General features: G+C 36.5%; 1 protein-coding gene across 2 annotated transcripts in view; it reads left to right on the top strand.

Annotated features, from left to right (window-relative positions):
- Positions 1-1586: 1586 nt before the first annotated feature.
- Positions 1587-26952, top strand: part of LOC145722851 (uncharacterized) — a 186679-nt gene continuing 161313 nt past the window's right edge. For both annotated transcript variants that reach the window (XM_081827487.1, XM_081827488.1), the window contains exon 1: positions 1587-1737. In XM_081827487.1, coding sequence (XP_081683613.1) covers positions 1712-1737 — 26 coding nt within the window. In that variant the 5' untranslated portion in view covers positions 1587-1711. The remainder of the gene's footprint in view (positions 1738-26952) is intronic.

Here is a 26952-nt window from a genome sequence, read left to right on the forward strand (position 1 = left end):
TGGCTCTCAGAGGAACCTCTGCTCAGCTCAGTTTATCATTAGCTTCTATATTACCCAGGTTTCCAAGTCTTTAATCCAAAATGAAAATTAAACAATATTCATTGTTTCAGGGCAGTTTGTAGAGAAATTGGTTTTAAAAACCCTATATATTTCAATTAGAAAAGCTCTTACTGTAACCATGTCCAGTTTTCCTAATTGTTTAGAACCCAAACCCTGGAAGCCAGAAAACCTTCAGAGGATGGACTCAGAGCCCCTGAGCTCCCATTGCACACACCATTACTACTGATGGGCACTAGTTAAAACCTTATGAAACCACTAAGCATATAGCAGGAAGCCAAAATCAAACAATATCCACCCCTAGTGAATTTTTCAGGGGATCCAACAAGCATTTTTAGTTTGTATAAAAATTTAAAGATGAGTGTTTTAACTAGGAGTAATTGCTGTATTTTGGCTTATTTAGGTTAGGTCATTTTCATATTTAATTATCAGAAAGCTGCATGGCATGGTAGTAAGGCGTGAACTTTGCAGCTTCAAAAAGGTTGGACCAAATTCGATTCTGTGCCTTACTGGAGCAAGTTGCTTTAGCCACTCAGAGCCTCAGTTTACGCATTTGTAAGTGGGAAACAATTATCCTACCTCATAGGATTGTTACGAGTAGGAGATAAAAAGCACAGATGAAAGCAGCTAGCGTACAACTTGGCATAGAGCCATCTCCTATTAAATTTTCCTTTCTTATACCTATCAATTATTTAAAAATGGAATTGGGTAGAAAGCATAAAAGTAGAGCCTCCTGAATTTTGCTGCTGAAAGTCAGGCTCAGCTTCATGGATCAGGCTTTAAAAAAATCTCACCAAGCCCTCAGGATTGATATTTCTATAGCATTAACAAAAAAGAAAAATGAGGTTTTTTCCTTCCTCGGGCCCATTATTTTTTTATTCTTTTTTTGTTCACTCACTTACAGTGTATTTAAGTGGAAATCACTTGAAGCCCTTGAACCACCCTCCGAAAGCTTTGCTAAATCCCACATTTTTGGTTTCACTCCAGATACAGTACTGTGTCCCCTACCTTTGAAGTCTTTGAAGTGTCCACATTGTAGGCTGAACCTGTGGTGAAGCCCAAACTGGTGGTTTTGACTGCACAAACCCATTTAAAGCTGGGACAGGTGGAATTGAAGCGGGATATGAGAAGGGGTGGTGTTCGCTTCCCTTTCTTGACCCCCACCTCTCTCCACTCTTAGTCTCTTCAAACACTCCTGCTATAGTCACAGACATATCAAAGACTGCTCTACTATGGCTGCGGTGACACTGAGGCTGCAAGTGACTGCTTTACCCGACCACAGCTGCTCACTGCCTTAGGGAGTGAACTGAAGCGGGAAGTACATCATGAGGCCTTCAGTTGCAGCCAATGACCTCATGTTTCTTCACGTGGTAGGGATTTGAATCAGGGTAAAGGACAGAGTAAAACATTTAGAATGTAGCATTTATGTTATAAAGTAGTATAAAATGTTGTTATTATTGTAAATTAGATTGCAAATATAAATAGGCTTGATGTTTCTATAATTCTATACCGTATCTGTGTATCTTTGAACATTCTATGATTTTTTGCGGTTTTTAAAATGAACGCAAATGGTATTACATTATACACTTTAAAGAAAAACCAGAAGTAATATAGTACCAAAGTTAAGAGCTAGACTGGATTGGAATACTCCTTCATGACCAACGAGCTGTATGGCCTTGGGTAAGTCACTTTACCTTCCTATGCCTCAGTTCCCTCATCCCTTAAATGGGACTATAATAGTACCCATCTCTTAGGCTTGTGGTGAATATCAAATATAAATGTAGATAGAATTAACTGTATAAATTAAATGATATATGTAAGACACTTAGAACAACACAAGACACTTTGTAAATACTGTGTATTTGCTCTTATCGTTAACACATTTTTGAGGTTTGTATATGACAGATTATCTTAAATGCTGTATCATTGCTCATTTTAACGGCTGTAACATATACTATTGTCTACATATGCCATAATATATTTATTCTGTTCCCTTGTTGATGGATAATTGCTTCTTCCAATGACAAGTACAAACAATAAGAAAATGAACACTTTTGCACTCATTGCCCTGAATACAATATACAAAAATATCTCAAGATGACTACTCAGAAGGATTCCTGGCTTACAGGGTATGCACACCAACAGATTTACTTGATATTGCCAAATTGCTCTCCAAGCAGTTGGGCCAATTCATGCTCCTAATGTCAGTGTGTGAGAATTTCCATTGCTCCACATCCTTGCCAGCTCTAACATTTTTACCAATCTGGTGGGTGTGAAATGGGAGTGAGTGGCATCTCATTGTTTACATTTTATTACCAGTTGGGCCGAAAGCTTTTTTTATATGTTTACTGGCCATTTGTGATTCCTCTTCTGTTCCTATCCTTCGCCCATTTTTCTACTGAGTTTTCTTTTCCTTATTGATTTGAAAGAGTTCTTTAAATCTTGTTACGTAGTTAGTACCTATTGGTTTTATAGATTGCAAATATCTGTTCCAAATCTGTAACTTGTCTTTTAACTTTGATTATGTTGTCTCTTGTGAAAAAGTTTTTGAATTTTATAATTAGTTTCATGTATCAGTTGTTTCCTTTATGGATTAGGCTTTTTGGCACCTTGGCTAGGAAATTCTGCTGTAATGCAATTTGGTAAAGGCATATGCCTACATTTTCTTTGAAAAATATCAAAGTGTTGATTTTTATATATAGATCTTAGGTTCAGTTGGAATTTGTTATTGTTTATGGTATAGAGTGTGTTTCTCTCTTTTCCCGTATAGGTAACCAATTATCTCAGCAAAATTTTTTGAGCAGGGTGTTTTACTTTTTCATAAATGTATAATGCCAATTCGGTCATATGAAAAATAGCCATATACACCAGGGCTTCTTTCTGTTTTATTAATCACTGTGAATATATTTGCACCAATACCATATTGCAAAATAGCTTCAAAATACATTTTGATACCTGTAAGAAATAGTTTTCCCACTTTGTTTCTTTAAAAAAATGATCTTATCTATTCTTGACATTTTGCCCTTTTATGTGTCAAGTTCCATGAGGAATTCTGTAGGCATATTAAATTGACTACGTTGACTGTATAGATTAATTTGGGAAGAGCTGATATCTTTATAATATTGTTTTCTAATCCATTACCATGTGATAGTGCTCTATTTATTCACATTGTGTTTTATGTGCTTCACTCATATTTTCCTCGTATTTTTATAATTTTTTCCATAAAGTTCTTAAATCTCATTTCTTAGGTTTATTACGAAGTAGCAAAGTTTTGATTGCTATTATAAATGGCTCTTTTTTCCATTTAAAACTTTAATTTGTTTATATTTATTATAAGAATCATCTATTCTTTAAAAGCTCTAATAGTTTATTGGTAATTCCTCTTGAATTTTCTATGTAGGCAATTATTTTTGTTTTTCTTCCCAATTTTTATGCTTTTTATTACTTGTCCTTGTCTTATTGCATCATCAGTATATTTTCTACAATGTCGAATAGAAACTGGAATAGAAGGCTCTCTTGTTTTTTGTCTGATCTCAATATTAATTTGGTCACAGATTGCTGATTGCTGCACATTTTTGATTGATGCCATTGAGCAGGCTAAGGAAATTTCCTTCTACTAGAATAGCACTATATTTTTATAATAATTCCATCTTAAATCATGAATTTTGTGAAAAAAAATCTTGTGTCTGTTGAGCCAATCATTTAGTTTTTTCTACTGTAACTTCTCAACATAGCATATTTCATTAATTATTTTTTATATGAACCATCTTTGCATTCTTGAGATAAATATAACAGGATTACAGATGAAGAGAGGGAGAAAAAATATGTAAATGTCTTAGAGAAGAGGATTTCAGGAATAGGGACCCACAAATACAAAGGTCAGCAAGGTGTTGGGTCCATCTGGAAGATGACTGAATAGCATGGTCTGATGAGGACACTACTTCATCTAGTACATTTCTGGCAACAGATTATCCGGGTGTTGTGGTGGTCTCAGCCTCTCAATAGAGATGCTTTTGGCTAGGAATGCCTGAGGACTCACCTGGGCTTGTATTACTTATGGCAATCCCCACAGACATTTCCCCCACCAAAGCCAAGCTGTGGCTGGATTTGCCATTGTGGTTGGTCCTTATGATTGCAGAACACACCTCAGCAACAACCATCTGGACATTTTGAGGAACAAGATTTATTACTCACAAACCCCAGAGGGTATGCCCAAGTCACAGCAAGGTCCAGATATAGAGAGAGGGAGGGAGTAGGACCTGGGGCTCTGTCTTTTTTAGTATCCAAGGGTAGGAGGATGTCTGTTTCATAGGTTCACTCTATTGGTGAATTTAAAACAAAAGCAGGAATTAGGGAGTGGGAAGCGAGAAGCAGGGTCATTCAAATGGCAGTTATCTCGGCTACCCAGAGCTTTCTAAAAGGGGGTATTCATGGGTGGGGGCCACCTGTTTTCTTATCTAGTGAGTTTGCTAGTAGCTGGAACTATGTTTATCCAAGATGGATATTTTTGAAATATATGCCTTGGCAATCAAAAGCTTAATGTCAGGCACTTAACACTACACAAGGCTAGGAGCTCAGTGCTTCTCAAGGCAGTGCACTCTTTGCACACCTCCCTGTATCTTCTACCCTAATTCTATCCATTCAGACCACGTATTCGACCCTCTTTCACGTCTTTGGAGGCAGAGATAAATTCGGTCCTCTTTCTAGTTCATAAAGATACATCTTTGTGGGCTGACATTCTCCTATGGTAAAATGAATAATTTGTTTCTGGGACCTCTTGGCCAGCATTCAACCCTGATTTATATCTAGGAATGAGCAAACAGAGTGTGCCTAAGCCACACTCTAATATTCCATGGGTCTGAATTGGTGAATGCTATCTTTTATAAGTGGTTATGAAGAACATTGGAAGAAGGTCCAAAGTGTCTGAATTGATCCTGAATACTGTCATAAGCACGGAGAAGATATCACTCTTTCAAGTGAGTTGAATTAAAGGAGATATTATATACATTTTTTATTAGTTCAAGAGTAGGATGTCCTGGCAGTCTCAGAACAGTCAACATGCTCCTTTTACAGTGATGATCTAAGGTTGCTTTTTCAGGGCTAAAACTAAAAAGCAAAGAAATGGAAATACTGATTGGGACACATGTAATACATTTGAAGAAGGCCAGAGCAGGGGGAAACACTAGAGCTCTGTCTCACCTATGTGTGGGGCCAAAGGCAGAACAATCTCTATTTGCCTTTTGGGACAGATAAACCCATCCATCAGGCTGCATCTGGTGCACAGACTGAGGCCTTGACACCCACGTGCTGAAGGATTTATTGGTCTTGTTCAGGGACTCATAAACTTCCTTCTTGGCTTCTTTTCTCTGGCTCCTTGTCCATGCTGTACTTTGGCTCACTAATCCTATTGGTTATGCTGGTCAGTGTTTCAATCTCCTTCTTTGTGAAGGAGACAGTGTTACACTTCTTATGCCTTTGAGTATCTCCCAGGCCCAGACAGCGCCTTAGCAAAGAAATCCTCACACTTGCCAGCAGAAAACACAATGACATGACACAATGACAAAACCAGGGGATGTGTTTCCTCTCTTACTTCTCTTCCTCTCCATTTTCACATTTTGCAGAAGCACATGGCTTTGGTGTACTAGCCAGATGGCAATTTTTTCTTTTCTTTTAGGCTCTTCCACAGACGAGGTGGCCGGCTGCTTGCTTAATGAGCACGATCGTGACTCTGTGGCCTTAGGTAGCTGATAGCTCAGGATCTGTCTACTTTTGTCTTTTGACATCATCTTTTTTGGCTCTGCCTTAAGACTACTAAGCATATATTTACATGGGCAGGTGAGGTAAATTATTCTCGTTTCAAAAGAACCACTTTCTGAAAAAGCATTTATCTTGGGATTTCTTTAAATGTTAAACTCTCCAACTGCATTTCAAATTAATTCTATTTGTGAAAATTCTATTTAGATACTCAGTCAATGTGCGTTGTATGGATTATTACATGTGCCTGCTGCAAGTTACAAGGGACAACTAGACTTAAAACATATTTGAAATGAATGATCATTTTGAAACTGTTCAAATTGATATAGTATTTTAAAATGATAAGCTGTCCTGAGCTGCATTGAAAATGCCTTGAAAGGTGTGTGGGGAATGTGCTATTAGAGGCAGAAAGATGTCTGGTTTTAAAACAATAACAGTAGGTACATATTTGAATTCTTATTTTTCCAACTATTTTCCTTATAATGTCTTTTGTAATTCTCGTAGCAATCCTTTGAGATATGCACCATTTTTACCCTCTAGAGAAGCAGGAAAATGTAGTGAATAAAAGCACCAGCCTGGGTTTAAATCTGGGACCATTCATTACTCATATATGTGTGAACTTGGGCAAATTATTTAACTTCTTGGTCTCATATTTCTTATCTGTGAAATGGGTACTTACTTATTGTGATGACTAAATGAATCAAAATATCTAAAGCTGTAAGAACAGTTTCTGGCACATAATAAATACTTAATGTTAGCTCTGATCTGCTCTTATAGAGAGGTCAGCATTCTTACAGATGGGTCAGCTGAGGTACTGAGGCTCAGGGGGGTTAAATAACTTGCTTGAAGTTACGTAGTAAATATCAGAGCTAGATAATAAACTGAAAACTGACTCCACAGCAGAAGTCTTACCACTGGTACTCATACAAAGAACCATAATATTTCTTGTCTCAGGAGATGCTGCACAACATATTTTATTGAAATGTACTAATTCTATAAATATGTAGGTGGTGCCACCCGTTATTATTTTCTAAATGTACTAGAAATTGCAAAAATAAATTATGGTTGAAATCTAGCTTTAGGCAGAATTTTGCTTTAGTTGTAAATGCTGAATAATTTCAGGTAAGCTTTTTTTTTTTTTTGGAAGGAGGAGGAATCATTGCTTTTAGAGCTACTAAACAATGCATATGCATTTAAGAGCCCGTGACAAGGGCTCCAAAGACCAAAAGTGACACTTGGAATCCCTCCTCTCTACCAGCATTTAAAAACCTCTATCTTCCTTTCTTTCTCTGCCTGATCTCTCTTTTTTCAAGATTTTTGCCACTGAGATCTGTCCCTGAATTTTTCCTGTCTCAATATTTAATATACCACACCACACCACACCTTTCTATACTAGACTAGACTAGACTAGACTAGACTAGACTATACCATACTATATTACACTATACATACTAAGAGGAAAACAAAGAGTGCTTATTTATGAAATTTATGATTACAAATAGCTGAATAGTGAATATATTGGACTATAGAATTAAGAATTAGAGGGATATTGATAGACTAAGGAAAAAAGAAATGTAATAGGAGATAAATGTCTTAAGTCAGTTTCATGAAGTATGTGGCTAGGTTTGACTTGACAGTAGTTTGTATAAAATACACAAATCCAAAACAAATCAACAGGGACACTCTTTCTAAGAATTCATAAACTTTGGAGTATATTGTAGGTCAAGGAGAGTCAGACACCAATTATGTCTGGGCATGCTCAGTACAGCCTGTATTTCATTTTAGAAGGGGCTTTGCTAAACTAAAGATTTCAGGTGCTGATAGTGAGGAGGTCATAAGAGCTGTGATTGGAACAGCTGACAGATGATCATTTTAGGGAAGAACAAGTGTAATGTGTGCTTCTGTTGGTTTGTTTTCATAAAGCCCCAGTCCACAGGATTGGAAGGAGGTCCCAGACTGTCTCAGCAAGCTGTGAGCTGTCTCCTAGCAGAGGCAGTTTGCTTTCTGCTGTTGTGTGATGTCTGTTCAGTGGCTGTGGGCCCAAAAAATCAATCAAAATCAGGAGAAAAATGAGAGAATTGCTGAAGAACTTTGACTTCAAACGGAGCAGAAGAAATTTTGGGATTACCAAGAAATATTTTTGCTGAATCACTATTTGCTCAAGGATGTTCTAAATTTCTTAACACAATAACAATTTTAATTAATTTAATTATAAGTACATTTCTGTATCACAACATTCTGGATGATTTTCAAATTGTCTTATAATTAAATAAAGAGACTAATTTCCTTCAGAAATGCAGAGTCACTTCAGGAATGACTGAGAATATGGTTATGGACTAGACACAATGTAGTTAAGCCAGAAACAATTCTAGAAGCAATTCAGGGTGAATGTATGTGTATGTGTATTTGTGTATTTGTATCAGATAGAATTTGTTTTTTTTTTTTTTTTAAGATTTTATTTATTTATTTGAGAGAGAGAATGAGAGAGAGAGAGCATGAGAGGGGGAGGGTCAGAGGGAGAAGCAGACTCCCTGCCGAGCAGAGAGCCCGATGCGGGACTCGATCCTGGGACTCCAGGATCATGACCTGAGCCGAAGGCAGTCGCTTAACTAACTGAGCCACCCAGGCGCCCGCCAGATAGAATTTGTTAATGCCATTTTTAAAAAACAAATCCAAATTGGTACCATCACTTTAACAGCTGCATTAATTTTATGATATAGATGCATTTTTAAAAGATTTATTATATATATATATAATGGACAGAGAGAGAAAGAGAGATAGTGTGTGCCTGTGTGAGTAGAGGAAGAGGGAGAGGGAGAGGGAGAATCTCCAGCAGACTCCCTGCTGATTGTAGGCCCAATGCAGGGCTCCATCTCACGACCTTGAGATCATGATCTGAGCCAAAATCAAGAGTTGGATGCTTAACTGACTGAGCCACCCAGGTGCCCCTATATAGATGCATTTTAATTTTTAAAAACACCTCTCTAAATTGAGAAATTCAGTTTCTTCTCATCTCTTTCCTATTATAAATAATATTTTTTCCAGCACACATCTTTATCCACATGTACAATTAGTTCCTTCGGACAAGATCTCAGAAGTGGGATTGCTGGCTTAATGGTGTATATCATTTAAGGTGTGTTTCTAGATTACCTGCTCTGAGTTTACCTCAACCTGTATTCTCACTAGCATTCAATAAGAATATCTCTTCCCCCGTTCAATAAGAATATCATCAGTCTTTTAAAATTTGCCAGCTGGGATCAGTGTAACATGGTATTTCCTTATTTTTTTAAATTGTAGTTATTTGATTACTTGTGAGGATCAATATATTTTGTTAGGCTCATTGATTATTTCCACTTGTTTCTGTGAATTGCTTGTTTTCCTAAAAGAATCCTGTCATTTTCATTTAACTTAAAGAACACTATAGCAGAAAACATTGGTGCCCCACCAGCATACCCTTGGGTTTCTTTCCCATTTTTGTGGACCCTGGCTTTGAGTATGCTTTTACTCTTGACAACCAAGTATGTATGTCTTTGCAGATGGACTGCATCCAGGATTCCAGAAATAGTTTTGCTTGTGTGCTAGGAGGCTTGGGTGTGTGTGAGGGAGTAGGAGGTGGTACCCTTAACCAATGGCTGACTAACAAATGTGTGGATATAAATAGTGCAGCTTCCTTGATCCCTGTGGGGGACAACCTTGGAGTGTGACCTGCACTGTGGCCAGAGTCCCCTGTATGAATGAGACAAGGTTACCCTCTACAGGTTATTTGATGGATATTTTACCTTTGCCTGGCTTCCCTGTCCCTCTGCCTCACTCTTCTGCCACTTTTTCTCCTGGGAACTCTTCCTCACAAATTACTTTCCCACAAATTTTTGTCTCAGGATCTGATTCTATAGAACACAAGTGAAGACAAACACTTTATTCATTAAGGATATTTTCTCTCTGTTATAATAATTAGAACTATTTTCTGCAGTTTATTAATCTCATTTTTGGGGGTAATATTTTACTATGTAGATATTGCTGTATTGTTTTGTTATACACTGAGGCAAATCTGATTTTTTCCTTTCATATCTCTGACTTTGCATATTTCTTAAAAATTTATTTCTTAGTCCCTGTATTAAATAAATGTTCAGCTTTCTTTATTTGATTTCCATTTAAATTCTTAGATTGACTCTGCTATTTCAGCTATTATTTTTTCAAATATTTTCTGCCTCCTGTGACTTCCATTTCGCACTTTAGACTGCTTGATATTTGTCCCAAAGGTCCCCGATGCTGTGTTCATTTCTTAAGTATTTTTTTCCTTTTTATAGCTTCATTTTGGAAGAGTTTCCATTGCTATGTTTTCGAGTTCATTGATCTTTTCTATTTCACTATCTGATCTGCCACCAGCTCTATCCAGTGTATTTTTTATGTCAGATACTGCATTTTACATCTTCAGAAATTTCACTTGTGTCCTTTAAAAATATCTTTTATTTCTCTCCTCATCATATTTATGTTTTCCTCTCTCTAACGTTTTGAGTGTATTTATAACAGTAGTTTTGATATCCATGTCTGCTAGTTTTATCATCTCTGTGATTTCTGTGCCAGTTTTTATTGATTGATTTCTTTTCTGGTAATGGATCATATTTTTTCTGCTTCTTTGCATGTATGATAATATGCAAAGGGTACTACTATTCTTTGAATGCCAGACTATGTGAATTCTGATTGGATGACATACATTGTGAATTTTACACTATTGGTTGTTGGATTTTATTAATTCCTCTAAATAGAGACGGTGTTTGTTCTGGTGTGCAGATAAGCACATGGACTCAGTTGGATCATTCTGAGGCTTCCTTTTAAGGTGTTATAGGGCAGATCCTGAGCAGTCTTTGGTCCTGTGCTGATTTAGCTCCATTACTAATACTTTCTAAGCATTCTACCTGATGCCGCATGTCTTATCACCTGGTAAGTGAGAACAAGAAGTATTCCTAACCTTGTGCAAGTTCTACATATTGTTTTAGTTACTCTTTTTTGGTGTATCCTTCCCTGGCCTTAGGTAGGTTTTCTCATACATGTACAGAGCAGTGTTTGGCAAAAGTCTTGGAGTAACTCTTCTGTAGATTTGCAGAACTTTGTCTCTGTCCAGCCCCCTCCTCCCTGCTGCTTTGCCCTGCACATGCTAGCTGTCTTGGTCTTTCCAAACTGTAATCTCCATCTCCACAATTCAATGAGACAACTGAACTCTGTATCCCTCCTCCCTGCGCTGTGGCCTGGACAATTTTTAGTCAGTAAGCTGGGGACATGGCAGGACTCACCTTATTGGTTTCATCTCTCTCAGGGGTCACAGTCCCATACTCCCTGTAGACTGCTGTGTGAAACCATTGTTCCACAAATTTTGTCCTGTTTTCTAGTTGTTTAACAGGGTAAATGTGGTCCCTATTACTCTATATTTGCTGGAATCAGAAATCTTTGGTTGATGCCATTTGACATCCCTCTCTTCCTCAGTTCTTCATCATCATCTTGACTGCTAAAAGGACAGGTGAAAGAAAGGTCAGCATTTAGTGAGAGGTCAATACATGTTAACAGAAAAGGTAGTTAGAAGTGTGATGAAAAGATGGCTTTAAACAGGGGCGGGAGAGGAATGTCCCTAAGCATATCTGTTCTTGTAATTATCTCTGTGCCTCTTTACACTTCTGTGTCCCATTGCTCACCAGCTGTGCTTATTAAAGATCTCCAGGTAATAGTCATCAACCTTGCGAGAAGTAGGAGCTGCCACATCCCTCGAGACTTCTTTAAGAGATATTTGAATCTCAGAAATAGCCACTTGTGTCATTCTCTCAGCATTTAGCTAACGAGAATTTTCTGTTCTACTCCAAACACTTCATTTTCTGCCTCTCTTCACAGGTAAGAGAAGTTACACATTGAAGAACTGGCTAATGATTCAGTTCCACATCACAGAATTACCTCAGAGGAAACTTAAAATGCTGCAAAATCATGATTACTTATCCAAAGAGTATATGGGGTTTTACAAATACATTTTTAGTGCCTGGATGAATCTGTTGATACAATCTCCTTTCTTGTCTCTGTAAGAAATCCACTGGCATGTTATATATTACATATATGCTATCCCATATGGAAATTTAAAAACATAATAGAATAGCTTTTAGGATTGATACACTGGGGAAAAAAAACAAATAAGCACAGAACAGTTTTTTTTATCTAAGTTTTAAAAACATTTTCTTGTGTAGTAAGTATACAGAGAAATATGTAAACCATAAATTAATGGTTTAATAAATAATAGAAATTGAACATGCATGTTTCTGTGGCCAAGGTCAAGAAACAGAACACTACCAAGACCAAAAATGTCCTCTATGCATTTCTTCATTATTATTAAGAACTCTTTTTTTTCCCCTAAAGGTAATGACTACTCACTTTGAATTGTATGATAACCATTTCTGTGTTTTTCTTCATATTTTTATCACATATGTATGTGTAAGTGAAAGTATTTATGCATGCATAAAAGTAAATATAGTTTAAGCTGTATTTAATTTTATGTATTTTTGAACTTTATTAAATTAAATAATTGAATCTGAATCATACTGTGTCTTCCTCTTTCAGTCAATTTTATATTTATGTATATCTATCCATATTTATTTATATCTATCCATGTTGTATGTAGCCCTAGTTTATTCATTTTTACTGCTTTCAAGTAGTTCCTAATACTGCATTCCAGTTTGCCATAATTATTTATCCATTCTATGACTAGTGCATATATAGATATTTTAAATTTGGGGCTCCTGAGAATAATGTTTCTATGAACATTTTTGGACATGAGCCAGAGTTTCTCTAGAATAAATACCTAGGAGTCTGTGAGCATACAGTATTAGTTCATTGTGGTTGTTTTAGCTTGTGTTTCCCAGGCTACCAGTGTGGTCAAGCTCCTTTTTATATGTTTATTAGCCATTTGGATCTTTCTTTTTTTTTTTAAATTTTTTTAGTCTTTTGCCCATTTCAAAATTGTGTGTGTGTATATGTGTGTGTGCATTTAGAATATGAGTCCTATTGTGAGTGTTTTCTTCCACTCTGTATTACCTGTTCAATCTCTTTGTGATGTCTTCTGATGAAAAGAAGTTCTTAGTTTAATGTAGTAAATTTGCCAGTCTTGTCCTTTCTGGTAGTGCATTTTGTGACTTGCTTAGGTAATTTTTCCCTACCCTAAAGTCATGCAGATATTCTCCTCTATTATCATGTAAAATCTTGATAATATTTTATTTAATCTTTAGAACCTTATTAATCTACCTGGAATTAATTTATGTGTATGGCCTGACTTCATGGTCTAATTTAATTTTTTCCCATATGGACATCAAATTGTTCCAATGCTATTTGTTTAAAAGTCTGTTCTACCCACACTCCTTACCGCTAATATTCCTCTTATAAAGCAAATGTCCATACATGTGCTTCTGGGCTTTTTATCTTGTTTCATTTATCTGTTTTTCTCGATTTGCACCAATGTTACACTGTGCTTATAATGAATTTTGATATTTAGTTGGGTAAGTTTTCCAAATTTGTTTTTCTTATTCAATTGTTGTCTTGACTTTTCTTGACTCTTCTTGGGATATCAATTTTAATAGTCATTTCTCCTTTCTGGCAAAGAAAACTGAAATTTCAATCATGTTGCAGTAGTGTTATATGGTGATGGATGATAGGAACACTTGTGGTGAGCATAGCATAATATGCAGAGAAGTGGAATCACTATGTTTTACACTTGAAACTAATGTAACACTGTGTGCCAACTATATTTAAATATATTTTTTAAATGACTGAAATTTTAATTAGGATCACACTGAATCTAAAGATCAATTTGGGGACAATGATCATTTTTATAATACTGATTTTTTTGCAACCTCTAAAGATGATTTATTTCCCAATACATTTAGATCTTCTTTAATATCTCTCAATAAGGTTGTATCTATTTTTTTTTCTCAAAGATTGATTCCTAGTTACTTCATTTTTAAAAATCTAATTGCAAATATTTTAAAATTTTATTTTATCAATTTTTTCTGCATCTATTGAGATTATGATTTTTTTCTGTTCATCTGTTAATGTGGTGGATTACTTTGGTTTTAAAATATTAAATCAAACAAATTATTTGAATAAATCTGGCTCAGTCACAATGCATTATCTATTTTATCTATGTTATATAGGTTGGATTTTGTTTGCTACTGTTGTATTTAGGATGTTTGGATCTATGTTCATGACTGAGTTTGGTTTATAAATTTTTTCCTCATACTGTCCATGTGGCCTTCCTTATCAAGATTATGCTAGCCTCATTAAAGAGTTGGGAAAGAGTTTCATTTCTCACCCCCTATTTTCTGGATGTATTTGGGCAGTATTGAAATTATTGCTGTTTGAATATCTGGCAGAAATTGCCAGAGAAGTAACCATGGCTTGAAGTTGTCTTTGTGGGGGCACCTGGGTGGCTCAGCCATTAAATGTTTGCCTTTGGCTCAGGTCATGAACCCGGGACCCTGGGATTGAGCCCCGCGTTGGGCTCCCTGCTTAGCGGGAAGCCTGCTTCTCCCTCTCACACACCTGTTGCTTGTGTTCCCTCTCTCACTGTCTCTCTGGCAAATAAATAAATAAAATCTTTTAAAAAAAAGTTGTCTTTGTGGAAAGATTTTTGAGTACTAATTCAATGTGTTTAATAGTTATATAACTATTAATATTTTCTATTTTTTCTTATGTCTATTTTGCAAAAGTATTTTTTTCTATATAATTAACCCATTCACCTTGATTTTCAAATCTATTGACATAAAACTGTTTATAATAACTTCTTTTAAGAAGAAATTTGCAGGATATGAAGTGGTGTCTCTTTTTTCATTCATGGTAATGGTTATTTGTGCTTTATTAAATGTTTTTCAAAGAACCAACTTTTAGATTTTTTTTTCTTATCTTTTTTATGTCTGTCTGTTTTATTAGTTTTCATCTTATCTTTATTTCTTTATCTCCTTCATTCTACTTTTGTTGGATTTCTTTTCATTTTTATATGGACATTTACTATATTAATTTTGAAACATTTTTAAAATTAATAAACACATGTAATCAATAATTTTTCTTCTAAGTACTGCTTTAACTGCTTCACCACAAATCTGATATGTAATACATAACCATTCAGTTTAAAATACTTCCTAAATTCTGTCATGATTTCTTCTTTGGCTTATGGGATAGTTAGAAGTTTATTTATTTCAATATATTTTCACATATATAGGTCTTTGTCTTTTATTCTAGAGTAATTCCACTTTGACCAGAGAACATACTATGTATTATTACAATCATTTGAAAGCTGTTGGGACTTAACCCTATGACTCAGTTTATGCTCAAGTTTTGTAATGTTCCATGTATGCTTAAAAAGGATGTACATAATGCAGTGGTTAGGTGCAATGTTCTAAATATACCCATTAGATTAAGTAAGTTTTTTTTTTTCTATCTTATCAGTTTCTGAGAGGAATGTTAGAATCTGCCAGCATGACGTGGATTTGTCTATTTTTCATTGAAATTCTTTATTTTACTTTATGTATTTTAGTAAATATGTTATTAGGTGCACACAAAGTAGAAATTGTTATATCTTCAAAATTAATATGATTTTTTTATCCATATACATTGGGCCTTTCTATCTCTAACAAAGTCTTTTACCTTGATGTCTATTGTAAAATATTTATGCAGCTATACAAGTTTTATTTTTGAGTGGTGTTTATAGTGCATAATTTTTCCATATTTTTATTTTCAAGTTTTCTGGATTTTACGTCTTAGGTTTGTCTATTATAAAGAGCATATAGTTGGATTGCAGTATTTTTCCCCAGTTTGAACACCAGTCTTTTAACTAGAACAGTGAATGCATTTGTATTTCATATAAATTGCTTATATAGAGGGTTTAAATCCAACATTTTATTTTGTGCTCTCCATTTATCATACCTGTTGAATGTTTTGTCTGCTTTCTTGCCTTCTTTTGAACTGATTCTTTATATTTCCATTTCTACCCATAATATTTAAAAATTTATGCAGTTTCTTTTTTTTAGTGACTACTCTGAAAATTGTGATATCCCTTCTTAACTAACTTCCCAATGTCTAAATTCAATTGTGGATAAAACAAAGCAACCTAGACTAATTTAATTTCATCTACTCCCTCCCAACTTATATATAACTGTTGTGTATTTAATTTTCTTTTATCCACAGAAGATACTTACTTACAGTTATTTTTTTACGAGTTTCTTAATTAGTACAACTTTTTTTTCCTTTTCATTCCTTCTTGTTTCTCAGAACCTACATCCAAGATCAATTTCTTTTTTTTTTTTTTTAAAGATTTTATTTATTTATTTGACAGAGAGAGACACAGTGAGAGAGGGAACACGAGCAGGGGGAGTGGGAGAGGGAGAAGCAGGCTTCCCGCTGAGCAGGGAGCCCCATGCGGGGCTCGATCCTAGGACCCTGGGATCATGACCTGAGCTGAAGGCAGACGCTTAATGACTGAGCCACCCAGGCGCCCCTAAGATCAATTTCTTTGTACCTGAAGCATACCCACTGGAATTTCCTTTAGTTTAAATGTGCTGGTATTTTGCTCTCTCAGTATTTTCCTTGTCTGAAAATGTCTTTATTTTGCTTGCCTTCTTGAAAGATATTTTCAATTGATGTAGAATTCTGGGTAGACAGAAGAGAAACATCAATCCATTCTCTTATGGTTTCTATTGTTGCTTCAGAACAAGTCAGCAGTTAAATAATTACATTTTAGAAGATTTTTTTATTCTCTGGATGCTTTTGAGACTTTCTATTTGGCTTCAGCCTTCTGTAGTCTTGCTATGATATGTATAAATACCACTTTTACTTAGCCTGCTTGGAATTTCTTGGGTTTCTTGGATCTATGGTGTGGTCTCTTTTGTTAGTTTGGAATATTCTGAGTCATTACCCTTGGAAATATTGCCTCTGATATACTCTCTCTTTGCTTTCAGGGACTTCTGAGATGGTATGTTAGGGGTTGGGGGGGAGGGTACAGGTGAAAAAGCATCCTGATTAGGAGATAAGTAGCACAGTCTTATTGACTAGTAGAAAGCTAACATTTATTGAGGTCTGACTATGCTGCATACTCTACAAAAATATTTTACATGTGTGTACTAGTTATCTAGTCTGCAAAACTAGATATTACCCCTAAACTTAGCAGTTAAGAACAGTAAGTGTGCATTACTTCACACAAGAGGGTTAGGAGTCCTAGAATGGCTTAGCTAGGTAGTTCTGGCTCAGGATCTTTCATAAGATTATAGTTAACCTGTTGGGGGATAGGCAGTCATCTGATGGCTTGACAGGGGCTGAAGGATCTGCTTACAAGCTCATGCAGTAGTTGCTGGAAGGATGCTTTAGCTCCTTGCTGGCTGTTGTGATATGAGATTCAGTTCACATCCAGTCTACACTTGTCTCCTATTCAGGACTCTTCAGACAAAAATAGGGCAGGTACCTAGCCCTGAAAATAAGGTTAAAATTAGAAGGTTTTAAAGTAATTAAAATTTATAAAATTGGCAAAAGTCATTTATCACTTTCTTTAGTTGTTTGATTTTTAATATTCATCTTTATTAATTTTATCCTGAATGTGCATATAAAATTCTAAGGATCAGAGACAGATTTCTTATGAATTACTTCAGAGTAAATAATAAGTGCATCAGCCTCTCTTGTATCAGGCCTTATCCCTGGGGCATAATGATGAAAACGAGGTCAAATACCTTATGTGGGTAACCAGACCCTCGATAAGTGAGGATTGAAGGTTAAAGAGGCAACTCTCTCCTTTCCTCCTAGAAGGAAGTCCCTGGACATGTAATGGGCCTGAGTCCTAACTCCAGGATTTTGGTATGCTAATAAAATCTCTCCAGGAGCCAGGTAGCCCCACATATCTACAACCTAAAGTTGTCAAGTTCTGGCCTTCATCTCTTTTGACACATAAATACCTGAGAAGATAATGCTCCAGTCCCTTGTCATTTTTAGCTGTAACTTAGAGCTTATCCTGGGATGTAACCATTTGGCTTTGGGGAAGAAAAAAATAAGTTTTATTATTTTTTGAATCAGTTGGATTAGGTAAACTCATGGCTACCGATCTAATCTTTATGTATGTGAAAATGTTTCTATGAAAAGTGAAAGCAAAAATTCTATATTGTTATAGCTTATGTATACATGGCTCTCTCCAATAGTAAAAGGTAATAAAGTATTTTTTCTGGAACTCTTAAAAAGAATGAAAGGCTCCAAGGCACATCAATGGAAAACATTTTTTTTTTGGTAAAATCTTTGGTTTCCTTAAAATCCAAGCTGCTCACTTTGCCCACAGAGTCCTTCATAGAAGACTGATGGTTATTTACTTATACTCATAGAATGATCAAATCTCATTGTATTAGTCAACCAAACCTTCATGGCTTACAAAGCAAACACTATTTTTTTTTTTTTCTCCAGATTTTGTAGGGTTTGGCTGAAACTAGCTGGGCTTGGTTTTAGATTACAGGTTGGATTCAGGTCTGCTCCGCATAACTCCTTGTTCTGGGAAGAGTGACAACTTGTGGCATGTTCTCACATGGGATGGCAGAGAAACAAGAGGATGAACAGATAATAAATTTTCCTAAGGCCTTACTACAGAACTGGCACCTGTCATCTCACCTACATTCACTGGCCAAAGCAAGTCATCTCATTATGCCCAACTTCAATGGATGGGGATGTAGTCTTTGCCCATAATGTGAAACAATTCATATGGACTCATGACAAAAGTCATGAGTGTATGATTCTTTTAAGGTGGGGAGCAAAGCATTGGGAAAAATAATACAACCTACAGATACTCAAGTTTTGAAGTTTAGGGACAGTCTTCTAATTCCAACCCACCAGTGGCTGTTTGAAACTGGAGTGTGTTATTTAGGAAACATGTGGCAGAGATGGTGAACTGTCCACCAAAAATGTATGATCTCCCTTCCAGGGAGTGGTGTTTTGGCATGGAAGCAGATACCCAACAGGGAATACATTGCCCAGAAACTTTTGTATCCAGGTGTGGCCATGTTTCTGGTTTTCACCAGTAGAATATGAGCAAAAATAGATGTCACTTCTACTTGAATGTGTTAGAATGTCTTGTTCATCTCATTTCCTCTTCCACTGGCTAGAAGCAGAAGAAGCTGAGATCTCAGAGGAAGGTGAAACCATGAGATCCAAAGAGCCTTGGTTCCTCATTCACCCTATGGAGAAAAGCCACTTGCTATTCAGAAATGCCCACATGGGATTGACATGAATGATGGATATGTTGAGCCTATGCAATTTTGGAATTTATTTGTTACAACATCTTTGTAATATCTTTACTGTGATAAGTAATTCAGGAAGAAAATTGTTTAAAGTCACATGGCAGCTATGTGAGGCTAACAGGAAAAGAATAACCACCTAGATCTGAAATTAGGTTATAGCTTCTAATTAGGCTCTGCTGGTAAGAAACTGCTTGATGCTAAGGACAATTTTAAAAACTATGAATTTTGGGCTAGTTAATCTTTAAGGTATCTTTCACCTTTAACATTTTATGATTTTGAAGGAGGCCTTTCCATAGTCTTCAAAGTATATGGAGCAGAAGCAACATTCTCCCTTAAAGTGTCTTATGAAACTCTCTGACAGACAGAATATGGGCAGTCACTGTTCTGTGACAAAAACAAGAAAGACTTGGTTTTCATCCTCAAGCAATGTAAAACAGTGACGCCAGTCCCAGCACCAGAAATGAGTTAGAAATCTCTGGTGCATCTACCTTACTTAAGTGGCCTTGGGTAAGTCATTTCAACTCTATGAGCCTTGGTTCCTACCCATAAAATAGAGGTAGAAAAGTGAGTTGGCAGCACGATTTTGAGGATTAAATGAGCTATACATATAAATATACATATAAATTTCATGGTGCAGAGATTAGCACATAATAATTATGCAATAAATGTCCTATTATTATTGCTGTTATTCTTGTCTAGATTAGGTTAGAGATAGAGGCTCCCTCTGGGTATGAGCTACACATGGGACTAGAGAATCGAATGATTAAGTTCTGGTAAAGAACTTGAAGAAGGTGTCTTTGTGGAGACCTAGATTCATGATAATGAAGCCCAAATAACATAAATCTATCACTGCAAATCCATTGGTCTTGAAAGTGAAAGGAGAGGGTATTTACACTGTCAACATCTTAATATGTCACAGAACTTTAAATTAATTTTCTGGCCTATCCTGTCTAAGCATACAGGGTAATTCTAAGATACTGCATAGGGATGCCACATATTTGAGCAATCATCAGGGACTTGTCTGCATTATTTTGCTTTTGATTGTCATCAGAGAAAGCAAGGAAGCCAATGGAACTTTATAATTTAAAAAATTAATGGGATATATATTAGAAAAAGTTTGAGAGTAGTAATTCTGATTCACTGTTTTTAATGACCATTGGATTCTGGCTGGCAGAATGCATCCCCTGTCTGCTTCCTCAGGAGAGCCTCATCATGTGAAGACTCTGGGCCACATAGTGTGAGTTGCTTATTGAAGGCAGATGGGAGCCACAGGCCCCTGTGTGCCAGGGAGGCTCTTAAACATGAAAAGGACTGAGTTCTGCTTGGAGATCAATTAGGCAATGTTAAAAATTCTCTGGAGAGAACATATGGGATCCCTGAACCATATCCAAATAGCCAAATCCTTCTCCGCATTTCCCACATTAAGGATACTCAGTGCCATTTTTCCCATCTTCTTGGTCTCGATTTAATCTTTTCTTTCCCTAATAGTGTCAGTTGTCACCTTAGGTTATAATTTCTGATATAATTTTTTAATTTGTTTTGCGTGCATAAATTGCTTCCCTATATAGACTGCAAAGTCTTCGAGAAAAGGTCTATTTCATGTAGTTCTAAGGATTTCCAAATGTGACTAGCAAAGAGCTAAATATCAGGAGTTCATTAATAAAGACAAATTTGAAATGAGTTTCCAACCACCTGTGTAGAGGACATACTGTATTTTTCATTTGGTAAAACTTTTCATTTTTGAGCTTTTAAGGCAATATTGAAGGTCTCTTAAGGATGCAAATTCTGAATTAGCATTTCTATTTTGTCCTAACTCAGCTGCACAAGATTCCCTGAGTTGCCCACCAGGTATAATGAGAACATTTGTGGAATTGTGGGAGTTGAGAAAAAGAAAAGTTAACTTGGAAAGTTCTTGACTCTCTGAATTCAACTTTGAATGACAAATACTGGAGTCAATATTTTCCAAACTGCCAGTGATAAGCATTTTCAAAAGCCTAATTTTTTAAAAAACTGTGCCAGTTTAAAAGATGCAATTTGAACATAAGTCACATGCATTAGTGAAGTCTGGTAGATAACGTTTTGTGTGTGAAATATTTTTGTAAAAGCAGGAGAAATGGTAGGAAGAGGAAAATGAGCTTTCCAATCAGGCATGTTCAAAAGACTCTAATTCTACTGTCTTGGTGATTTATTTTCTCTAATGTACACATCTTTTGAAAAGGATACTTTGTTTAGAAGGAGAAGGAAAATTCATTCTTATAATGTGAGAGTTCTCCGAAAACCTCTTTCCCTATTGACCCAGAATCCTTATTTCACTTCCCCTTTCAGTTCTAAATTATCTTTAACTACTATGATATTAAAAAAGACATACTATATTAAGAGTCACCTTGATTAAAGAGGAATGATTGGGTCAACTTTTGCCTCTAGGTTCCTGGGCATATTTTTAGAAACCGATTTGCTACCAGATTTGTATCTTCTGTTGACTCCTTGGTTGATACAATTTATTATGTCCATAAATGGAAGACTGGGGGCACTTCCAACTAGTTAATCGGTCCACAGTCATTTCATTACATGACAGTCCTTGATAGAACAATGAGGAAAGTAATTATGATCTACAAAGAAGACAGATAATTACCATACTGATGAGTAACAAGGCACAGTCTCCTTATAGGGTCAGGGAGTATATGGATAGCATGCTGGGAGTGTCTTTAGGATTTGCATGCTCAGGTTAAAATGCACCCTTGGTTAGGTAACACCTATCAAGTCTGTATGTTTTGTGATTCTGTCTGAAATTTGAAGACAGAGATACTAATGGTGGATAGGAAATTGGATTTGATGTTGAAGAGAGTCATTTGAAGGAAATATGAGGGACACTAAGAAACAACTCTTATTGGTAAAATGAAACGTGGATAAAAAGCTAACTTTGGGGGCGCCTGGGTGGCTCAGTTGGTTAAGCGACTGCCTTTGGCTCAGGTCATGATCCCAGGGTCCTGGGATCGAGTCCCACATCGGGCTCCCTGCTCGGCGGGAGGCCTGCTTCTCCCTCTCCCACTCCCCCTGCTTGTGTTCCTGCTCTCGCTGTCTCTGTCTCTGTCAAATAAATAAATAAAATCTTTAAAAAAAAAAAAAAAAAAGAAAGCTAACTTTGTGCTTCCAGAAATCTCTAGCTATTGATCAGTGCAATAGCTGTAAATTTCTTGGCTGATTACAATCAGCAAGGTTTTTCCCAAAGGACAATAATGGTTTCAATTGAAAAGTCTATAAGCAAGTTACTTTGGACATTTAAACATGGCTCTTAGCTATGCAAATGATGAATTTATGTCTTGCAAAAAACAGAGTGAGGCATTGTCTTTTACTACTTTTTTTTTCCCCTCTCTGATGCCTAACCCTTACCACAGACATTTAGCTTGAAGTTTGGTTATCTAATTCTTTTTGCTATCCATTTTACAAAACAAATTAATTTTATAGTTTCTTTCATTGCACTTCAGTCAAGCTTGTCTTAAAGTAAGGACAGTGTTATTTAAGATTTCCTTCTGTCATGTGCAACTAATTGGTCTAATTCATTATGTAAAAAACTATATGGGCTATGAGACAAATGAGGTAATGTTTTTTGAACACTCGTGTAATTGCTAATGAGATCTAATATGAGTAAACTGCCTGTAACTTAAGTGTTTCAGCATGATGGATATGTTATACTTTACTAAGGAAAGAGCTGAAATAAGTTATAACATCAGTTAGCAATGCACTTATAGAAAACACAGAGCAACGGATAATATAATTTAAATTAAAATATTTTGCTTTAAGGTTAATTTTTTTGATGTGTGGTGTTTTTCTAAAATGTTGGATTTGAATGAAATGCTAGCTCATGACCAAAATACTGCTTTTAATGGCCTTTAGACCAATGTGGCAGCATATTCATTCTGAGTATGGTATTTCCAGAATGCTTGCCATTACAACAGAACTAAGGTCCAGAAAAACTTACGGTGTTTAAATCAGTCACAATTGAGAAGATTTACATTGTGTGGTGACAAACCTGGGATGACAATTTACAAATAGTGCATAGTCTATGTCATTGAAGGGATTGGGAGACAGGCACAGGGGTTTCTGTGGCTATAGTTTTGTCCACAATTTTCTTTTTGATAACACAGATATGTATGAATTAACCACAGACACTAGGGTGGGGACAGAGATGTTTGCCCCAATATGGGGAAATGAAGGAGGGTGTTCAACCAAATAGTCAAGTCATAGAGTCCATGAGGACTTAACAATCTCTGGGGATGGTCAGGAAAATAGTCAGCATTCACAAATCCCATATGAGGCATCAGTGGGTCCCAAGTGATGATTTAAATTAAAAGTAGGGACCCAGTAATGTGATATTCAAAGACTAGATGGACCAAATATTAATGGATACCAGTCCCAAACTTTGGACTATTTGGAGTTAATAAAATGTTTCTGGGTTTTAACTCAGGAAGCTAGCAAGAGTTAGGTGGGATTCAAGCTGTAGGAAAGAATGGGAAAATAGATTTATTAGAGTATAACCTTAGAGTGGAAATGAATGCTAGGGGATTATCCTGTGAAGTATGGGACGTGGCTTGGGAACTCAAACATATAGATCCTGTTATCAAAATGAGTTCCTGTGCTGGAGTGGAAAAATATCAATTGACATTTGGGAATCAATGTGGGAATCCAAGGGTTAGCACTTCACATTAAGGCTTTAGTAAAGATAATTCAGAGAGCAAAACCACTAAAATGGAAATTCGCTCAGAGAATGCACCTTCCCTGCCTTTTCATTGCTGTCTCTCCAGTGCCTCAAAAAGAGCTTGGTGGACAGTGGGTGCTCACTGTATATTTTTGAAGGAATAAATGAGTACAGAGTTTTAAATGTGTATAAAATGGTTTAGATAGTAACTTAGGTATAGGTTACCTTAGTCAAGACTGAATCAGGGTACGAGAAAGTTCTACTTTATCTGATAGGGAAACCAGTGAGTACATGGGGAAGTTGGAGAAGGAAAGTACAGGATGAGGAAAAGAGAGACTGTCCAGCCCGGCCAGTGATAGAGCTTCCTCCTTCTGCATCTCCTTATCTCAATCACTAGTGTCATGGTCATACCTTGGTAGCTAATATAGAGAGCCATTTCAATTTTTTAGTGTTTTAATATTAAATTAGATTAAATTCCTACCTAAGCCCTATATAAGACCACTCTCAGATCCCAGGAATAATTACGTATAACTTGAACAAAATTGGTTATGAACTGGTCCCTATCTACTCACCTCACCTGAATTACCTCCTCCTGGGACCTTAGGGTGCTGAGGTGGGAAGGGCAGCTGTTGGCTATATGTCATTTTGAATCTCTTCTACTAATCAAATGACTTAGGCAAAGATATATTTTTCCAGGAATATGCCACAGGTTCACAAAATGTGTATAGATATATAATATAAATTGGTTGCTTTATAAATGCTTGATAACAATTATAAAGAGAAAAAATATTGTCTTGATCATTGTTAGGCAATTTTTTTTTAAAATATTTTTTTATTTGACAGAGAGAGACACAGCGAGAGAGGGAACACAAGCAGGGGGAGTGGGAGAGGGAGAAGCAGGCTTCTCGCCGAGCAGGGAGCCTGATGTGGGGCTCGATCCCAGGACCCTGGGATGATGACCTGAGCCGAAGGCAGACGCTTAACGACTGAGCCACCCAAGCGCCTCATTGTTAGGCAATTTGTAAGTCATGTGTCTAAGCACAAGAATTTTCAGAGAAACAAATACTTTCTTGACAGTTTAGAGCAATGGATTAATGGGAAATAGGTAATTTTACTTGGAGCAATGGGAACTAACTAAAGAAAGATACTAGAAATAGGGTGCCTGGGTGGCTCAGTCGGTTAAGTGACTGCCTTCAGCTCAGGTCATGATCCTGGAGTCCCAGGATCGAGTCCCGCATCGGGCTCCCTGCTCAGCAGGGAGTCTGCTTCTCCCTCTGCCCCTCCCCCCTCTCATGTGCTCTCTCTCTCTCATTCTCTCTCTGTCAAATAATAAATAAAATCTTTATAAAAAAAAAAGATACTAGAAATATACTAAAATGGAAAATATAATAAAAATTATGCCAGTAAAGAAACTTATGTGATGAAAAACTATCAAATATGAAAGCAGAACTTGTAATATGATATCTAATAATGCAATTGTTGATATCCCTTGTTATCTGATGTCTCCCTATGTAAAACTTAGTAACAAATAGACTTCCCTTATTTAGCATCCCTCTCTATCTGAAACCAATACCCAAGCACTAGTAATTTATACTCAGGAACTGACTATATTCACATAAAGAGGGATATTTGTATACACGTACAGTTATGGCAATTTTAATTGATATCAGTGATATTCCCAAGAACATTCTCCTCAGTCTAGAGGGCACAGCAATTAACAAAAATAATAACCAGAGTTAGTCTCTGTGGTTATTAATCACATGGTTATTAGCCACGTACTGGGTGCTTAGAAACACAGCTCTGCTGAGTTCTACTCTTGCATTGGGGGATTCCTTCCAAAATAAGAATAGGCCTTAGCTCCCACTTCACTGTGGGTAACTGACCATCCCATCTATGTCTCAGTGATCCATTTTAGCTGCATTTGGTGGTCATTACTTACTAGTGTTCTCATTCTCATTATCCCTATCTCTTGGGTGGACAAGCCATTGGTTAGGAGCTGGGATAGTGCTTTAGGGACAGCCCCCCTATATCTCTACCTCCAGTCATGGCTATAACCTCTTTTACAAATTTTCTTTTCCTAATTTGTGTCAGAAACTGCTAATGCCCTCCAATATCCATCTGATCCTGGCAGAAATCCATCTAGCAAGAAATTACATTTCCAAGCCTCTTGCACCTTGATGTTGATCATACGACTACTTTTTGGGTAGGAAGGGATTGAGAGAGATTTGTTCTATTTCTGTGTTATTTTGGTTTCTTTCCACCTCCCCCCCTTTTTTTCACTTCTTTTTGCCTGGGGAGTAGTGATAACCAGACCTGTCACCTCACACCAAAAGATGGAAGGTATGTGTTGCGGATGGTACAATTCTCCCATTTATCCTGAAATGTTCACCACTGGGCTGTTACTGAGAAAAAGTCTAATTTACTCCATCATATTTGGGGATTCTTTGTTATAGAAGCTTGACCTGAATCACAGAAGCAGCTTTTTCCAGGGAGTTATGTGTCTTTTCACCAAGTGCCAGACCACAGCAACACTTGCTAACTTGAAGTTTGAGTCATTTTAATGTTTTTAGTGGTTTTGATTTCTTCTATCCTGGGTGAGCCTATGGACCAGGGCATCTCTTTCTTTCTCCTGGGAGTTCATGATGCTAACCCAGCTCTTCTATGAAACCAGTTTTATTTTCACTTCTGAATAGATTGATTTCTCTGAACTTGATGACAGACTTGCCTGCATGCCTTTAGTCTTCTCCATGGGGGATTTGCTATGCAGAGCTCGTCAGCTGTCTCCCCCTTTAGGACCCTGCACTTGTGCTCTGTGTCCATAATGTTTTTCTCCAGATCTTTGCACACTACATTTTCTCTTCCATTACCCTGTCATATTGTCTTAGAGCATTTTCCATTATCTAGATGATTTATTTATTTGTTTACATGTTTATTCTATTTTGATAGTAAACACTTTGAGCAGAGAAGATTCATTTATCTTGGTCACCGGTATATATCCCTACTTCCTGGAGCTGTGTCTCATAGAAAGTAAGTGTTCAACAAATATTAGTTGAATGACTGCATCTTTTAAAGGATGTTAAGGTTATAAATTACGGTATCCTCAAGTAAGTAGAAGTCTCAAGCTAAGTACACAAAATAATATTCTAGCGTAATTGTAGT

This window comes from Leptonychotes weddellii, chromosome 8, assembly GCF_054177405.1.
Source record: "Leptonychotes weddellii isolate Sample4059 chromosome 8, ASM5417740v2, whole genome shotgun sequence".
Classification (NCBI taxonomy): Eukaryota; Metazoa; Chordata; class Mammalia; order Carnivora; family Phocidae; genus Leptonychotes; species Leptonychotes weddellii.